The following is a 19,592-nucleotide window of genomic DNA, read 5'->3' on the forward strand; positions in this document are numbered from 1 at the left end:
CTTTGGAGATGAAACGCAGACAACATTTTAGTAGATCTCCTCTGTACTCTCTCAATTTTATTGACATCTTTCCTATAACTTGGTGACCAGAACTGTACACAATACTCCAAATTTGGCCTCACCAATGCCTTGTACAATTTCAACATTACATCCCAACTCCTATACTCAATGCTCTGATTTATAAAGGCCAGCATACCAAAAGCTTTCTTTACCACCCTATCCACATGAGATTCCACCTTCAGGGAACTATGCACCATTATTCCTAGATCCCTCTGTTCTACTGCATTCTTCATTGCCCTACCATTTACTATGAATGTCCTATTTTGATTAGTCCTACCAAAATATAAGAGCAAGGTTGTAATTCTGAGGCTTGGTCAGACCTCACTTGGAGTATTGTGAGCAGTTTTGGGTCTCTTCTCTGAGAAAAGATGTGCTGGCATTGGAAAGAGTCCAGAGGAGGTTCAGGGGAATGATTTTGGGAATGAAAGGGTTAACATATGAGTCGTGTTTGATGGCTCAGGCCTTTACACATTGGGATTTAGAAGAATGAGAACCTGTTGAATATTGAAAGGCCTAGATAGAGTGGATGTTTCCTATATGAGCCTGAGTCTCCGGAGGGTTCCTGTACTGTGGAAGATGTCCTGCCTCGTCCCTGTGCAGAAGATGCCGCGCCCCAGCGGCCTCAGTGACTACAGACTGGTGGCATTGACCTCCCACATCATGAAGACCCTGGAGAGACTTGTTCTGGAGCTGCTCCGGCCTATGGTCAGGCCACACTTAGATCCCCTCCAGTTCGCCTACCAGCCCCGACTAGGAGTTGAGGATGCCATCGTCTACCTGCCGAACCGTGTCTAGGCCCACCTGGACAAGCCAGCGAGCACTGTGAGGGTCATGTTTTTTGACTTCTCCAGTGCATTCAACACCATCCGCCCTGCTCTGCTGGGGGAGAAGCTGACAATGATGCAGGTGGATGCTTTCCTGGTGTCATGGATTCTTGATTACCTGACTGGCAGACCACAGTACGTGTGCTTGCAACACTGTGTGTCCGACAGAGTGATCAGCAGCACTGGGGCTCCACAGGGTACTGTCTTGTCTCCCTTTCTCTTCACCATTTACACCTCGGACTTCAACTACTGCACAGAGTCTTGTCATCTTCAGAAGTTTTCGGATGACTCTGCCATAGTTGGATGCATCAGCAAGGGAGATGAGGCTGAGTACAGGGCTACTGTAGGAAACTTTGTCACATGGTGTGAGCAGAATTATCTGCAGCTTAATGTGAAAAAGACTAAGAAGCTGGTGGTAGACCTGAGGAGAGCTAAGGTACCGGTGACCCCTGTTTCCATCCAGGGGGTCAGTGTGGACATGGTGGATGATTACAAATACCTGGGGATACGAATTGACAATAAACTGGACTGGTCAAAGAACACTGAGGCTGTCTACAAGAAGGTTCAGAGCCATCTGTATTTCCTGAGGAGACTGAGGTCCTTTAACATCTGCTGGACGATGCTGAGGATGTTCTACGAGTCTGTGGTGGCCAGTGCTATCATATTTGCTGTTGTGTGCTGGGGCAGCAGGCTGAGGGTAGCAGACACCAACAGGACCAACAAACTCACTCGTAAGGCCAGTGATGTTGTGGGGATGGAACTGGATTCTCTCACGGTGGTGCCTGAAAAGAGGATGCTGTCTAAGTTGCATGCCATCTTGGTCAATGTCTCCCATCCACTACATAATGTACTGGGTGGGCACAGGAGTACATTCAGCCAGAGACTCATTCCTCCAAGATGCAGCACAGAGCGTCATAGGGAGTCATTCCTGCCTGTGGCCATCAAACTTTACAGCTCCTCCCTTGGAGGGTCAGACACCCTGAGCCAATAGGCTGGTCCTGGACTTATTTCATAATTTACTGGCATAATTTACATATTACTATTTAACTATTTATGGTTCTATTACTATTTAACTATTTATAGTTCTATTACTATTTATTATTTATGGTGCAACTGTAACGAAAACCAATTTCCCCCGCATCAATAAAGTATGACTATGACTAAGTCTAGGTCATTTGTACAGGGCCCTGGTGAGACCACACCTGGAGTATTGTGTGCAGTTTTGGTCTCCAGGGTTAAGGAAGGACATCCTGGCTGTGGAGGAGGTGCAGCGTAGGTTCACTAGGTTAATTCCTGGGATGTCCGGACCGTCTTACGCAGAGAGGTTAGAGAGACTGGGCTTGTACACGCTGGAAGTAAGGAGATTGAGGGGGGATCTGATTGAGACATATAAGATTATTAAGGGATTGGACAAGATAGAGGCAGGAGATATGTTCCAGATGCCGAGAGAGTCCAGTACCAGAGGGCATGGTTTAAGAATAAGGGGTAGGTCATTTAGGACAGAGTTGAGGAGGAACTTCTTCTCCCAGAGAGTTGTGGAGGTGTGGAACACGCTGCCTCAGAAGGCAGTGGAGGCCAATTCTCTGGATGCTTTCAAGAAGGAGCTAGATAGGTATCTTATGGATAGTGGAATCAAGGGTTATGGGGTCAAGGCAGGAACGTGGTATTGATAGTAGATGATCAGCCATGATCTCAGAATGGCGGTGCAGGCTCGAAGGGCTGAATGGTCTACTTCTGCACCTATTGTCTATTGTCCATTGGGCACAGCCTCAGAACAGAAGGACATTCACTTAGAACAGAGATGAGAAGGAATTTCTTTAGCCAGAGCGTGGTGAATCTGTGGAATTCACTGCTAAAAACAGCTGTGGAGGCCAAGTCATTGGGTATTTTCAAAGAGGAGGTTGATAGATTCTTGATTAGTAAGGGTGTCAAAGGTTATACGAAAAAGCAGGAGAATGGGGTTGAGAGAGGTAATAAGCCAGCCATGATGTAATGGTGCAGCAGACTCAATGGGCTGAATGGCCTTATACTTGTGCACAGTGGAATGGTGGATGAGGTGAGCTGTATTAGGACTATGGCTGCATGGCTCTGAGCGTGGAATCCTGTACTGGTCCTGGGAAGATCTGCAGGACAGAAATCCCACGCAGACATGGGAGTTTTCTAACATCTGCTGTTCCTCCCTCTTGTAGGAATCCATCTCAGTTCTCAACGGACAGGAACTACACGGAATATACAGAGGGCGAATCACAGCTGATCCGGGTGGTGAGTGTTAAAAGGAGGGACATGGATGTCGTAGTTTTGGGGGTGGAAGGAGGAGGGGATATGTTCCTGCTGCCTCTATCTCTAGCTGGTTCAGTGGACCTCTGGCTGAGAAACCAGTGGGTGGGAGCTAAGGGTCAGACAATGAGGTGGGGCTAATTGGTTTACTCTCACACAGCTACCGAGATAAGGCTGACGTTGATAGATTCTTGGTTACTCAGGGCGTTACAGGTTACAGGGAGAAGGCAAGAAATTGGGGTTGAGAGGGATAGTAAATCAGCCAGACTTAATGGGCTGAATAGCGTAAAATTGCTCCTATGTCAGAGGTTACAGGTATTTGTTTTACACAAGGTACGTGGAATGCACTGTCGGGGGGTGGGGGAGGAGGGTAGAGGCAGGTACATTAAAAGTTTCTTAGCTAGGCCATGGATGATAGAAAAATGGAGGTCTCTATGGGAGGGAAGGGTTAGATTGATCTGCAGTAGGTTAAAGGTCAGCACGACATCATGGGTCGAAGGGCCTATGTTCTGTGGTGCACAAATGTGTCAGTGATGTCCCAGTTCTGGAAACCAGACCTGGAATATCTCGTGATGAAGTGTTGGCCATTTTACCTGACGCAGGAGATTTCAACGATCATTTTGGTAGCGGTATAAATTCCACCTCAGGCCAGTGTCAAACAGGCTTTGGATGATCTGAGCAATACCATCATTCCAAATAAACGGATTCCTAAGCTCCGGAACCTGGGCCTTAGCACTCAGATCTGCAGCTGGATCTTCAACTTCCTCACAGACAGGACCCAGGCTGTAAAAATAGGGGACAAGCTCTTCTCTACGACCACGCTGAGCACCGGTGCCCCACAAGGCTGTGCACTCAGCCCCCTGCTGTGCTCACTGTACACCCATGATTGTGTAGCCAAGTTTCCATCAAACTCAATATATAAGTTTGCTGATGACACAACAATTGTAGGCCGTATCTCGGGTAACGATGAGTTTGAGTACAGAGAGGAAATTAAGAACCTGGTGGCATGGTGCGAAGACAATAACCTATCCCTCAACGTCAGCAAGACAAAGGAATTGGTTGTTGACTTCAGAAGGAGTAGTGGACCGCACAACCCAATTTACATCGGTGGTGCACAAGTGGAACAGGTCAAAAGCTTTAAATTCCTCGGGGTCAAAATCACAAATGACCTGACTTGGTCCAACCAAGCAGAGTCCGCTGCCAAGAAGGCCCACCAGTGCCTTTTCTTCCTGAGAAAACTAAAGAAATTTGGCCTGTCCCCTAAAACCCTCACTAATTTTTATAGATGCACCGTAGAAAGCATTCTTCTAGGGTGCATCACAACCTGGTGTGGAAGTTGTCCTGTCCAAGACCGGAAGAAGCTGCAGAAGATTGTGAACACAGCCCAGCACATCACACAAACCAATCTTCCGTCCTTGGACTCACTTTACACCGCACGCTGTCGGAGCAGTGCTGCCAGGATAATCAAGGACACGACCCACCCAGCCAACACACGTTTCGTCCCTCTTCCCTCCGGGAGAAGGTTCAGGAGCTTGAAGACTTGTACAGCCAGATTTGGGAACAGCTTCTTTCCAACTGTGATAAGACTGCTGAATGGATCCTGACCCGGATCTGGGCCATACCCTCCAAATATCCGGACCTGCCTCTTGGTTTTTTGCACTTCCTTACTTCCCATTTTTCTATTTTCTATTTATGATTTATAATTTAAATTTTTAATATTTACTAATTTAACTATTTTTAATATTTAATATTTGTAATCCAGGGAGTGTGAAGTGCAGAATCAAATATCGCTGTGATGATTGTACGTTGTAGTACCAAGTGTTTGGCGACAATAAAGTATAAGGTATGCATTCAAATGCACCAAAAAGGCCACACTGTTGTCTTCATCATCATTCTGGGGGATTTTAACCAGGCCAGCCTGAGAAAAATTACTAAATAATTCCCATCAATAAATAACACACACGAAAAATGCTGGTGAACGCAGCAGGCCAGGCAGCATCTATAGGAAGAAGTACAGTCGATGTTTCGGGCCGGGTCCCTCCACCAGCATTTTTTGTGTGTGTTGCTTGAATTTGCAGCATCTGCAGATTTCCTTGTGTCCCATCAATAAATCACTTGTCACACCAGAGGAAACAACACACTGGACCACTAAGGTCTGAAATTCCTTCCGTGCTCTTCCATGCCCTCGCTTAGGAAATTCTGATCACCTGGCTGTACTTCTACTCCCTGAGTATAGGCAGAGACTGAAGACTGCAGCACTGGTTATGAGGACCAAGAAGGTTTGGACAAGAGAAGCACAAGAGCACTTTCAGAACTGCTTTGAATTGGTGGACTGAACTGTATTCAGGGATTCATCTTCAAACCTGGATGAGAATGCTGCAGTTCTCACCGTTTTCATTAAAACCTGTGTGGATGAGTGTGTGCCCACTTACTGCACATTCCCGAACCAAAAGCCATAGATGAACCAGGAGGTATGTCGTCTGCTGAAGGCTAGATCTGTGTTATTTAAGTCTGGCGACCCAGGTCTGCACCAGAACGCCAGGTATGACGTGCGGAGGGCTATCTCAAGGTCAAAGAGACAATTTCAAACGAGATTGGAGGTGACGTTGGATGCACGGCAACTCTGGCAAGGTTTGCAAGACCTACAAAGCAAAACCCAATAGCATGAATGGCAGCGACGCTTCACTACCCAACGAACTCAATGCCTTTTATGCCCGCTTTGAGAGGAAGAATACAGCTACAGCTGTGAAGGTCCTTGCTGCACTTGTGGTCTCTGTCTTGGAGGCTGAGCAGGCTGTCTTTCAGGAGGGTTAACCCTCGCAAGGCGGCAGGCCCTGATGGAGAACCTGGTAAGCCTCTGAAAACTTGTGCCTACCAACCAGCGGGAGTATTCAAGGACAGATTCAACCATTTGCTGCTACGGTTGGAAGTTCCCACTTCCTTCAAAAGTGCAACAATTATACCAGTGCCCTAGCAGAGTAGAGTGAGTGCCTTCAATTGGTTTCAATAGGTACATTTAATGTCAGAGAAATGTATACAATATACATCCTGAAATTCTTTTACTTCGCAAACATCCACAAAAACAGAGGAGTGCCCCAAAGAATGAACTGCAAGTAAACATCAGAACGCCAAAGCCCTCCCAGCTCCCCACTCTCACACACACAAGCAGCAGCAAGGCAACGATCTCTCCTCCCCCACCAGCAAAACGGCATTGGCACCTCCCACTGAGCTGCAAAGCACCTGTGAAGACACAGATTTACAGTAACCCAAAGACGACTCGTTCACCCGGTAATTCGACATACCACAGGCTCGCTCTCTCCCTAATAAGGGAGACATAACAAACAACTCGCTGGTTTACAACGTTAAAAGTCTGTTGCGTCGCTTTCTCCGAGCTCTGTGCCCGGAGATTCGGCCCCAGAAAGGCTCAGGTCTCTAGACACACAACCCCTGCAGCTAACCCACCGCTCCTGATGTTCCGTGTTCTCCCACAATGCTTCGGTCAGCAGCACCGGCCTATCATCAGCATGCCCTCAGAGCCACAAAATCCCAGAACCCTCAAGGCATGCTCGTCTTCCAGTCTGCGCCCTTGGGATACCAAAAAGCAGCCGGTCATGAGGCTCTGAGAACGGGTCCCATTCCTGCAAAGAACCAACGTCAGAGTGTAACTCCTGGTCAGGGTCTTCAAAAGAACCCCCCACACCCTGAAAAGGGAAAAAGAGATATCTAAGATAGAAATAGAGCTGTTTCTGAAGATGCAAGGAAAGGAGTCGCCGCTTAGCATCATCTTAACTTCACCCTGCCTTCTGATGACTATTAAACATAGAAACATAGAAAACCTACAGCACAATACAGGCACTTTGGCCCACAAAGCTGTGCCGAACATGCCCTTACCTGAGAAATTACCTAGGGTTACCCATAGCCCTTTATTTTTCTAAGCTCCATGTATCTATCCAGGAGTCTCTTAAAAGATCCTTTCATATCTGCCTCCACCACCATCGCCGGCAGCCCATTCCATGCACTCACCACTTTCTGCGTAAAAGAGACCCCTGACATCTCCTCTGTACCTACTTCCAAGCAGCTTAAAACTATGCCCTCTCATGCTAGCCATTTCAGCTCTGGGAAAACACCTCTGACTATCCACACTATCAATGCCTCTCATCATCTCATACATCTTATATTGTCCGGTAGCACTCACATCTGCAGTGAAGAAATGCTTTGAGAGGTTGTTCATGGCTAGAATAAATTCCTGTCTCAGCAAGGACCTGGACCCACTGCAATTTGCCTATTGCCACAATAGGTCTACGGCAGATGCAATCTCAGTGGGTCTTCATGTGGCCCTAGATCACCCGGACAATACAAACACTTATGTCACGATGCTGTTTATTGACTATAGCTCAGTGTTTATCACCATCATTCCCACAATCCTGATTGAGAAGATGCAGAACCTGGGCCTCTGTACCTCCCTCTGCAACTGAATCCTCGGCTTCCTAACCTGGAGACCACAGTCTGTGTGGACCACATATCCTCCTCACTGATGATCAACACTGGCCCACCACTCGACTTTCTCTACACCCATGACTGTGTGGCTAGGCATAGCACAAATGCCATCCGTAAATTTGCTGATGATACAACCATTGTTTAGACTATGAAGACACGTAGTCCTCTTTTATTGTCATTTAGTAGTGCATGCATTAAGATATGATGCAATATTTTCCCCAGTGTGATATCACAAAACAGAGGACAGACCAAGACTGAAAAAACTGACAAAACCACATAATTATAACATATAGTCACAACAGTGCAACAATACCATAACTTGATGAAGAAGTCCATAAGCACAGTAAAAGTTCAAAGTCTCTCAAATGTCCCACATCTCACGCAGACGGGAGAAGGAAGAACTCTCCCTGCCATGCCGACCACAGTCCAACTCTGAGTCATCCGAAAACTTCGAGCTCTGATCAGCTCTCCGACACCGAGTACTGAGCGCCATCTCTGTCCGAACGATTCGACCTCAACCTCGGTCACCAACAGCAGGCAAAGCCGAGGATATTGAGGCCTACCCTCCGAAAGATTCCTGACCACGCAGTAACGACAGCAGCGAACTGACCTTTCAGAAATTTCTCCAGATGTCCCTCTGTGCTTTCACGTCCATTCTCCATCAAATCCGAATTGTCATTGTTGGTAGAATCTCAGGTGGCGACGCGAGGGTGCAGAGGATTTCTGCTCTATTTTTAATTTAACTATATATATACTTGCCATAATTGTTCCACTTATTTTTGTCTACATTATCATGTACTGCTGTGGCTAAGTTACAAATTTCATGACACCTGCTGGTGATACTAAACCTGATCCTATGTGCTACGCTCAGAATTATTTTGAACGTTGAGGTTGTACAGGGGAAAACTATGAAATCATGCAGAATAAAATGTCACAGTTACAGAGGAAGTGCAGGGAGATGATAAGCTGCAAGGACCACTATGTGGTAGATTGTGAGGACAGGGAGACCATTCCATATTCTGAGCCTGCTGGGATGTGGTTCCCAGCTGTTGTATCTTCTGTCTGATGGGAGAGGGGAGAAGAGGGAATACCAGGGGTGGATGGGGTCTTTGATGACACTGGCTGTTTTACTGAGCCAGTGAGAAGTGTAGACATGGAGGAGAGACTGGTTCCTGTGAAGTGCTGAACTGTGTCCACAATTACATGCGGTCACGAGCAGAGCAGTTTTTAGATTATGAGGACATTCAGTCCTCGCTTATTGTCATTTAGAAATGCATGCATGCATTGAGAAATGATACAATGTTCCTCCAGAGTGATATCACAAAAAAAACAAGACAAACCAAAGACTAACACTGACAAGACCACATAATTATAACATATAGTTACAACAGTGCAAAGCAATACCATAATTTGATCAAGAGCAGACCATGGGAACGGTAAAATAGAAGTCTCAAAGTTCTGATCGACTCCCGATAGTCCCTGATAGCAGGCGGCAGAAGGGAGAAACTCTCTCTGCCATAAACCACCAGGCACCGACAACTTGTCGATGCATTGGAAGCACCCGACCACAGTGGACTCTGAGTCTGTCCGAAAACTTCAAACCTCCGACCAGCCCTTCGACATCGAGCACTGGGCACCGTCTATGCCAAGCGTTTCGACCCCGCCCCGGCCGCCGAGCAACAAGCAAAGCCGAGGACTCGGGGCCTTCTCCTCTAGAGATTCTGGATCACACAGTAGCAGCGGCAGCGAAAAAGGCATTTCAGAAGTTTCTCCATACGTTCCTCTCCGTGCTTTCAAGTCTGTCTCCATCAAATCAGGATTGTGCACGGCACCCTACTTGACAGCTTACAGATATCATTCACTGGAGTGGCTGCGCAAGCTGAGATGTATCCGGATAGGATGCTTTCTATGGTGAATCGATAAAAGTTGCTGAGGGGCAACGGGGACATACTGAATTTCTTGAGCCTCCTGAGGAAGGGTATAACAGTGAGGGTGTGGACCCGGGAGCACCAGCCAACCCGAGGAGCAGACTCACATCTGGGAGTGTGGGGGCTTATTTTCTGTTGGGACAGGGTGGTTGGGGGGATATGGGGAATCCGACCATGGTCAAGCCATAATTAGATGCTCTGTCCTCTTTGCAGGTGAAGCTAGATGATGATGAACAGGCAAAGATCACCTGCAAACCGACGATAAGAGAAGGTACAAGCCTGAGAGAAGGTACACTCTGGTGAGATGTGGGTATTTCTGGTTTGTACTTATAATTATTCTATTTATTTAGATATACAGTGTGGAACAGGCCCTTCCAGGCCTTCGAGCTGTGTTACCTGGCTGCCGATTTAACCCTAGGCTAACCATGGTACAATTTACAATGACCAATTAACCTGCTAACCAGTAGAATTTTGGAGTGTGGGAGGAAACCGGAGCACCTGGAGGAAACCCACGCATTCCATGAGGAGGCTGTCCAAGCTCCGTGTACGTGTAGCTGAGATTACACTCCTAGCTCTGACACTCCGGGTTGAAATAGCCTCGTGCTGATAGCTATTTGACTGTGGCACCAGCATATAGCGGACATTAAGAGGAAGTACAAGACTGGGGTGTTCAATCCAATGTGGCCAACCCCGACATGGCGGGTTTGTGTCTCACCCTCTTGGCTCACGAGGTGCTTTTTTCAGTCCCAGTATCCAAGTGGTGAAGGTACTCCTGAAGAACCAGTCGCAGGACACCCATTCAGGGACAGGACGTAGCTGGGAGGGGAACTGTGGGCGGTGGTGGTCTCCTGGGTGGGAGAGGTGGTGGGTTTGGAGGGACTGCTGGAGTGATCGTGGTGTGTTTCTGTAGATGGCGCCCGTTGCGTTCAAGTGGAAGGAGGGAGTGTTTAAGGGGGGGAAGCAAGGATGTAATACTGAGGTCAGACTGCAATTGGAGTATTGAAAGTGTTTTCGACCTCTTATCTAAGAAAAGATGTGCAAGCATTGGAAAGGGTCCAGAGGAGGTTCGCAAACGTGATCCCAGGAATGAAAGGGTTAACATATGAGGAACATTTAATGGCCCAGGGCCTGTACTTACTGGAGTTTAATAGAACGGGGGCCGGGGGGGGAGGGATTTCATTGAATATTGAAAGGCTAGATAGAGCAGATGTGGAGAAATGTTTCAATAGACAATAGGTGCAGGAGTAGGCCATTCGAGCCAGCACCGCCATTCACTGTGATCATGGCTGATCATCCACAATCAGTATCCAGTTCCTGCCTTATCCCCATAACCTTTGATTCCGCTGTCTTTAAGAGCTCTATCCATCTCTTCCTTGAAAGCATCCAGAGACTTGGCCTCCACAGCCTTCTGGGGCAGAGCATTCCGTATATCCACCACTCTCTGGGTGAAAAAGTTTTTCCTCAACTCCGTCCTAAATGGCCTACCCCTTATTCTTAAACTGTGGCCTCTGGTTCTGGACTCACCCATCAGCAGGAACATGCTTCCTGCCTCCAGCGTGTCCAATCCCTTAATAATCTTATATGTTTCAATCAGATCCCCTCTCATCCTTCTAAATTCCAGAGTATACAAGCCCAGTCGCTCCAATCTTTTGACATATGACAGTCCCGCCATCCCGGGAATTAACCTTGTGAACCTATGCTGCACTCTCTCAATAGCAAGAATGTCCTTCCTCAAATTTGGAGACCAAAACTGCACACAGTACTCCAGGTGTGGTCTCACCAGGGCCCTGTACAGCTGCAGAAGGACTTCTTTGCTCTTATACTCAATTCCCCTTGTAATGAAGGCCAGCATGCCATTAGCTTTCTTCACTGCCTGCTGTACTTGCATGCTTACTTTCAGTGACTGATGTACAGGAACACCTAGATCTCGTTGTGCTTCCCCTTTTCCTAACTTGACTCCGTTTCCTATAGTGGAATGTCCATTTAGAACAGAGATAAGGGTGAGAGGGTGGTGAATCTGTGGAACTTATTGCCACAGACAGCAGTGGAGGACAAGTCATTGAACATATTTAAAGTGGAGGTCGATAGGCTGTTGGTTAGTCAGGGAGACAAAGGGCTAAATCAGCTATGAATGAATGGAGGGGCAGACTTGATGGGCTGAATGGCCTAATTTGCCCCAATGTCTTATGGTGTTATGAAGGGGGGAGCTGTTCGAGCAGGTTGCTCTGTCCTGGATTGTGTTGGACACCCTGAGAGTTGTTGGAGCTGTAATTATCCTGGCTTGTGGGACACAGGGAGTGGCCCAGGCCTGTGCCGCGTAGACGGGGTAAAGGGTTTTGGGGGGTCAGGAGGTGAGCTCCTCGCCAGAGGATCCCCAACTCTTGTAGTCACGAGGCCAGTCCAACAGTACCTGGTGATGGGGAGCCCAGGTTTTCAGACTCTCTGCTGAAGGTGGCAGTGACACGATGTGAGTGCAGTGCTCAGCTGGGGCTGCAGAGAGATCTGAACTCAGTGAACCAGCCCAGTCCTGGAATGTTGGGACTGTCAAGGCACGGAGAGTGCAGAGTCAGCGGATGCAGTGCCGGGCGTGGGGAGGGGACACGGTGAACTGGAACCCGGTTCACTGCTTTGTTCTGTGGGTTTTAACTGTCAGCATCAGATAAAACACTTCCCCCCTCCTGCTGATGTCAACTCTCAGCTCACAGGTAGCTGTCTCTGTGCAGGTGTGCGGGTGTGCGCGTGCGTGTGTGTGTGTGTGTGTGTGTGTCTGAGTTCACCTGTGATTTTGTGTGTGAGTATATGAGTTCATATGTGTGTCTCTGTGTGTACATGTGTGTGAGTGTTTGTGTGTACGCACGTGTGTGTGCGTCTGCGAGTGACAGTGAGTTTGTGTATTCATGTTTGTGAGTGTGTGTATTAATGTGTCTCCCAACCGGGCTGCAGAGGGAGTGTGGTTAACCCAGTCCGTATCTCCCAACCGGGCTGCCGAGGGAGTGCGGTTAACCCAGTCCGTATCTCCCAACCGTGCTGCAGAGGGACTGTGGTTAACCCAGTGTGTATCTCCAACCGGGCTGCAGAGGGACTGTGGTTAACCCAGTCCATATCTATAACCGGGCTGTAGAGGGACTGTGGTTTTCCCAGTCCTTATCTCCCAACCACGCTGCAGAGGGACTGTGGTTAACCCAGTCCGTATCTCTCAACCGTGCTGCAGAGGGACTGTGGTTAACCCAGTCCTTATCTCTCAACCGGGCTGCAGAGGGGTTGTGGTTAACCCAGTCTGTGTCTCCAACCGGGCTGCAGAGGGACTGTGGTTAACCCAGTCCGTATCTTCAACAGGGCTGCAGAGGGACAGTGGTTAACCCAGTCCGTGTCTCCAACCGTGCTGCAGAGGGACTGTGGTTAACCCAGTGTGTATCTCCAACCAGACTGCAGAGGGACTGTGGTTAACCCAGTCCATATCTCCAACAGGGCTGCAGAGAGAGTGTGGTTAACCCAGTCCATATCTCCCAACCGGGCTGCAGAGAGAGTGTGGTTAACCCAGTCCGTATCTCCCAACAGGGCTGCAGAGAGAGTGTGGTTAACCACCGTTGCATCACAGTCTGACTGACTCACTGAGAATTTGTCACTGTTTTCCAAAACGTTTGACACTCATGACTTGTTTCATCATCTGATCTTTTAGCTGTCTCTGACTCATTCATTTCATTTATGAGTAACTGTCTGTAAGGCCTGGGAGCCTCCCCCATTTAGACTATAAGATACAGGACCAGAATTAGGCCATTTGTCCCATTGAGCCATGGCTGATCCATTTTTGCTCTCAGCCCCAATCTCCTGCCTTCTCTCCCTACACCTTCATGCCCTGACCATTCAAAAATCTATCAAGCTCTGCCTTAAATATACATAAAATTTTGGCCTCCACAGCAGAAATTCCATAGATTCACCATCCTCTGGCTCAAGAATATCTACCTCATCTCCATTCTGAAAGGATGCCACTCTATTCTGAGGCTGTGTCCTCTGGTCTTAGACTGTCCCCACCACAGGAAACATCCTCTACACATTCACCGTATCAAGGTCTTTCCCATTTGATAAGTTTCAATGAGGACACCCTTCATTCTTCCGAATTCTGATGAATACAGACCCAGAGCCATTAAACACTCTTCATATGCCAAACCATTCAATCCTGGAATCATTTTCATGAAACTCCTTTGAACCCTCTCCAGTTTCAGCACATCGTTTCTAAGATAAGGGGCCCAAACCTGCTCACAGCACTCCAAGTGAGGCCTCACCAGAACTTTATAAAGTTTCAACATGACAGCTTTGCTTTTATATTCCAGTCCTCTTGAAATGAATGCTAACATCACATTTGCCTTCCTCACCACAGACTGAACCTGCAAATTAATCTACAGGGAACCCTAGATGAGGACTCCCAAGTGCATGACCGTACACTTCCCGACACTGGATTTCATCTGCCGTTTCTTTGTCCATTCTCCTAATCTGTCTGTCGTTCTGTAGCCTATTTCCTCAAAACTACCTGCCCCTCCAGCTATCTTCTTAACATCTTCAAACTTTTCAATAAAGCCATCAGTTCAATTTTCCAGATCAGTGACATCGTAGGTAAGAAGTATTGGTCCTAAAACAGACTGCTGTGGAACACCACTAGTCACCAGCAGACAGTCAGAAAAGGGTCCCTTCTTTGTCTCTTGCCAATCAGCCACTGCTTTATCCATGCTAGAATCTTTCCTGTAATTCCATGGGCTTATAGTTTATTAAACAGCCTCATGTGCAGCACCTTGTCAAAGGCCTTCTGAAAATCGAAGTAGACAACATCAACTGATTCTCCTTTGTCTATCCTGCTTGTTACTTCTTCAAAAAATTCCCACAGATTTGTCAGGCAAGATTTGCCCTTGAGAAAACCATGCTGATAATGGCCAGTTGTATCTCCTGCCTCCAAGTACCCTGACACTTCACCTTTAATAATCGACTCAAACGTCTTCCCAACCACTGAGGTCAGACTGACTGACCTAACAGACTTCCTTTCTTCTGCCTCTCTCCCTTCCTGAAGAGTGAAGTGACATTTGCAATTTTCCAGTCTTCCAGAACCATTCCAGAATCTAGTGACTCTTGAAAGGTCACTACGAATGCCTTCATAATCTCTTCATTCACCTCTTTCAGAACCCTGGGGTGTACGCCATCTGGTCCAGGTGACTTATCTACCCTCAGACCTTTCAGTTTCCCAAGAACCTTCTCCATAGTTATGGCAATTTCACACACTTCTGCCCTTTGACACTCTTGAACTTCCAACGTACTGCTGGGGTCTCCCATAGAGAAGACTGAGGCAAAACACTCATTCAGTTCATCCGCAGTTTCCTTGTCCCCCATTAATACTTCTCCAGCTTCATTTTCCAGTGATCCAATATCCACTCTCACCTCTCTTTTACTTTTTATATAAGTGAAGAAACTTTTGGTATCTTCTTCAATATTACTGGCTAGCTTGCCTTTGTATTAAAAGCTCGTGTACAAAGTCGCATAGAGTAGTGGGAGACTGGAGGATTGGGAAAACTTCAAAAAGCAACAGAGAACAACTGAAGAAGAAATAAGAAAAGGGAAGGAAATAAGGAAAGGGAAGATGGAGTATGAAAGTATAAAAACAGACAGGAAAAGTTTTTATAATGTCCTAGGGGGAGCGTTTGCTACTGTTGCTCAGGAGGATTTAAACTAATGTGGCAGAGGGATGGGAACCAGTGCAGAGAGACAAAGGGGTGTAAAATGAGGGTAGAAGCAAAAAGTAGTAAGGTGAAAAATAAAAGTGGCAGGCAGGCAAATCCAGGGCAAGAATCAAAAAGGGCGACTTTTTAACATAATTGTATAAGGGCTCAGAGTGTTGTAAAAGCGCGCCTGAAGGCTTTGTGTGTCAAGGAGCATTCATAACAAGGTGGATGAATTGAAAGTGCATATAGTTATTAATGAATATGATATAGTTGGGATCACAGAGATATGGCTCCAGGATGACCAAGGGTGGGATGGGATCTCAACATTCAGGGATATTCAATATTCAGGAGGGATAGACATGAAAGAAAAGGAGGTGGGATAGCATTGCTGGTTAGAGAGGAGATTAATGCAATAGAAAGGAAGGGCATTAGCTGGGAGAATGTGTAGAGCTGCATAACACTAAGGGGCAGAAAATGCTGGTGGGAGTTGTGTACAGGCCACCTAACAGTAGAAGTGAGGTTGGGGATGGCATTAAACAGGAAATTAGAAATGCATGCAGTAAAGGAACAGCAGTTATAATGGGTGACTTCAATCTACATATAGATTGGGTAAACCAAATTGGTAAGGGTGCTGAGGAAGAGGATTTCTTGGAATGTATGTGGAATAGTTTTCTGAACCAACATGTTGAGGAACCAACTAGAGAGCAGGCCATTCTAGACTGGGTATTGAACAATGAGGAAGGGTTAATTAGCAATCTTGTCATGAGAGGCCCCTTGGGTAAGAGTGACCATAATATGGTGGAATTCTTTATTAAGATGGAGAGTGACATAGTTAATTCAGAAACAAAGGTTCTGAACTTAAAGAAGGATAACTTTGAAGGTATGAGACGTGAATTAGCTAAGATAGACTGGCAAATGACACTTAAAGGGTTGATGGTGGATATGCAATGGCAAGCATTTAAGGATCGCATGGATGAACTACAACAATTGTTCATCCCAGTTTGGCAAAAGAATAAATCAAGGAAGGTAGTGCACCCGTGGCTGACAAGGGAAATTAGGGATAGTAATCATTTCCAAAGAAGAAGCATATAAATTAGCCAGAAAAAGTGGCTCACCTGAGGACTGGGAGAAATTCAGAGTCCAGCAGAGGAGGACAAAGGGTTTAATTAGGAAAGGGAAAAAAGATTATGAGAGAAAACTGGCAGGGAACATAAAAACTGACTGTAAAAGCTTTTATAGATATGTGAAAAGAAAAAGATTGGTTAAGAAAAATGTAGGTCCCCTACAGTCAGAAACAGGTGAATTGATTATGTGGAACAAGGACATGGCAGACCAATTGAATAACTACACTGGTTCTGTCTTTACTAAGGAGGACATAAATAATCTTCCGGAAATAGTAGGGGACCGAGGGTCCAGTGAGATGGAGGAACTGAGGGATATACATGTTAGTAAGGAAGTGGTGTTAGGTAATTTGAAGGGATTAAAGGCAGATAAATCCCCAGGGCCAGATGGTCTGCATCTTAGAGTGCTTAAGGAAGTAGCCCAAGAAATAGTGGATGCATTAGTGATAATTTTTCAAAACTCTTTAGATTCTGGACTAGTTCCTGAGGATTGGAGGGTGGCTAATGTAACCCTGCTTTTTAAAAAAGGAGGGAGAGAGAAACCGGGGAATTATAGACCGGTTAGCCTAACATCGGTGGTGGGGAAAATGCTAGAGTCAGTTATCAAAGATGTGATAACAGCACATTTGGAAAGCAGTGAAATCATCGGACAAAGTCAGCATGGATTTGTGAAAGGAAAATCATGTCTGACGAATCTAATAGAATTTTTTGAGGATGTAACTAGTAGAGTGGATAGGGGAGAACCAGTGGATGTGGTATATTTGGATTTTCAAAAGGCTTTTGACAAAGTCCCACACAGGAGATTAGTGTGCAAACTTAAAGCACATGGTATTGGGGGTAAGGTATTGATGTGGATAGAGAATTGGTTAGCAGACAGGAAGCAAAGAGTGGGAATAAACGGGACCTTTTCAGAATGGCAGGCGGTGACTAGTGGGGTACCGCAAGGCTCAGTGCTGGGACCCCAGTTGTTTACAATATATATTAATGATTTAGACGAGGGAAGTCCAGAACGAGGGGTCACAGTTTGAGGATAAAGGGGAAGCCTTTTAGGACCATGATGAGGAAAAACTTCTTCACACAGAGAGTGGTGAATCTGTGGAATTCTCTGCCACAGGAAACAGTTGAGGCCAGTTCATTGGCTATATTTAAGAGGGAGTTAGATATGGCCCTTGTGGCTAAAGGGATCAGGGGGTATGGAGGGAAGGCTGGTACAGGGTTCTGAGTTGGATGATCAGCCATGATCATACTGAATGGCGGTGAAGGCTCGAAGGGCTGAATGGCCTACTCCTGCACCTATTTTCTATGTTTCTATGTTTCTAAATATATAAAGCGGAAGAGGGTGGCTAAAGTCAACGTAGGTCCCTTGGAAGACGAGAAGGGGAAATTGATATTGGGTGATAAGAAAATGGCTGAGGCATTAAACGACTGTTTTGTGTCGGTCTTCACGGTAGAGGACAAAGAATGATGTTATGGACAAAATGGGAGGTGAGGACCTCGATAAAATCGCTGTCACTAAAGAGATAGTGATGAGCAAACTAGAAGGCCTGAAGGTAGATAATTCCCCTGATTCTGATGGGATGCATCCCAGGGTGCTGAGGGAATTGGCGGAGGTTATAGTAGATGTGTTGGTAATCATTTATCAAAACTCTCTAGACTCTGGGTAGATCCTGGCGGATTGGAAGACAGCAAATGTCACGCCACTTTTTAAAAAAAGATGTAGGCAAAAGATGGGCAACTCCAGACCAGTTAGCTTAACATCTGTAGTCGGGAAAATGCTTGAAGTTGTCATTAAAGAAGAAATAGCAAAACATTTAGAAAGGAGTGGTTCCATTAGACAGACACAACATGGATTCAGAAAAGGCAGGTCCTGTTTGACAAACTTACTGGAATTCTTCGAGGACATAATGAGTGCAGTGGATAGAGGGGAACAGGTGGATATCGTATACTTGGATTTCCAGAAGGCATTTGATAAGGTGCCACACAAGAGACTTATAAATAAGATACGGATGCATGGAGTCAGAGGAAGTGTATTGGCATGGATAGTGGATTGGTCAACCAGTAGAAGGCAGAGAGTTGGTATAAATGGGAGTTTCCCCGGTTGGCAGTCAGTGGTGAGTGGGGTGCCGCAGGGGTCGGTGCTGGGTCAGCAGCTGTTTACCATTTACATTGATGATTTGGAAGAGGGGACTGAGTGCAGTGTAGCAAAATTTGCTGATGACACTAAACTGAGTGGAAAAGCAAATTATACAGAGGATGTGGAGAGTCTGCAGAGGGATATAGATAGGTTAATTGAGTGGGTCAAGGTCTGGCAGATGGAATACAACATCGGTAAATGTGAGATCATCCACTTTAGAAGGAATAATAGAGGAGCAGATTATTATTTAAATGGTGAAAGATTGCAGCATGCTGTGTGCAGAGGGACTTGGGAGTGCTTATTCATGAATTGCAAAAAGTTGGCTTGCAAGTACAACAGGTTATTAAGAAAGCAAACGGAATGTTGGCCTTCATTGCTAGAGGGATTGAATTCAAGAGCAGGGAGGTCATGCTGCAACTATACAGGGTACTGGTGAGGCCACACCTGGAGTACTGTGTGCTGTTCTGGTCTCCATACTTGAGGAAGGATATACTGGCTTTGGAGGTAATGCAGAGGAGGTTCACCAGGTTGATTCCAGGGATGAAGGAGTTAACCTATGAGGAGAGATTGAGTCGCCTGGGACTATACTCTCTGGAATTCGAGAGAATAAGAGGGGATCTTACAGAAACATACAAAATTTTGAAAGGGATAGAAGTAGGAAAGTTGTTTCCATTGGTAGGTGAGACTAGAACTAGGGGACATTGCCTCAAGATTCAGGGGAGAAGATTTAGGACGGAGATGAGGAGAAACTGTTTTTCCCAGAGAGTGGTGAATCTGTGGAATTCTCTGCCTAGGGAAGCAGTTGAGGCTTCTTCACTAAATATATTTAAGATACAATTGGATAGGTTTTTACATTGTAAGGGAGCTAAGGGTTATGGGAAAAAGGCAGCTAGGTGGAGCTGAGTGTACGGACAGATCAGCCATGGTCTTATTAAATGGCGGGGCCGGCTCGATGGGCCGAATGGCCTACTCCTGCTCCTTGTTCTTATGTTCTTATGGATTCTATCTTTTCCTTTTTTATGACTTATCAGTGGCCTTCTGTTGGT

General features: G+C 46.4%; 1 protein-coding gene across 2 annotated transcripts in view; it reads left to right on the forward strand.

Annotated features, from left to right (window-relative positions):
- The window catches only part of LOC140201109 (uncharacterized), a 47,723-nt gene that overhangs the window by 11,999 nt on the left and 16,132 nt on the right, over window positions 1-19,592 (forward strand). Inside the window, exons 2-3 of one of the 2 annotated variants that reach the window (XM_072264717.1) lie at window positions 3,074-3,146; window positions 9,800-9,875. In XM_072264717.1, coding sequence (XP_072120818.1) covers window positions 3,074-3,146; window positions 9,800-9,875 — 149 coding nt within the window. The remainder of the gene's footprint in view (window positions 1-3,073; window positions 3,147-9,799; window positions 9,876-19,592) is intronic. The other variant, XM_072264718.1, reaches the window with a different exon arrangement.

This window comes from Mobula birostris, chromosome 8, assembly GCF_030028105.1.
Source record: "Mobula birostris isolate sMobBir1 chromosome 8, sMobBir1.hap1, whole genome shotgun sequence".
NCBI lineage: Eukaryota > Metazoa > Chordata > Chondrichthyes > Myliobatiformes > Myliobatidae > Mobula > Mobula birostris.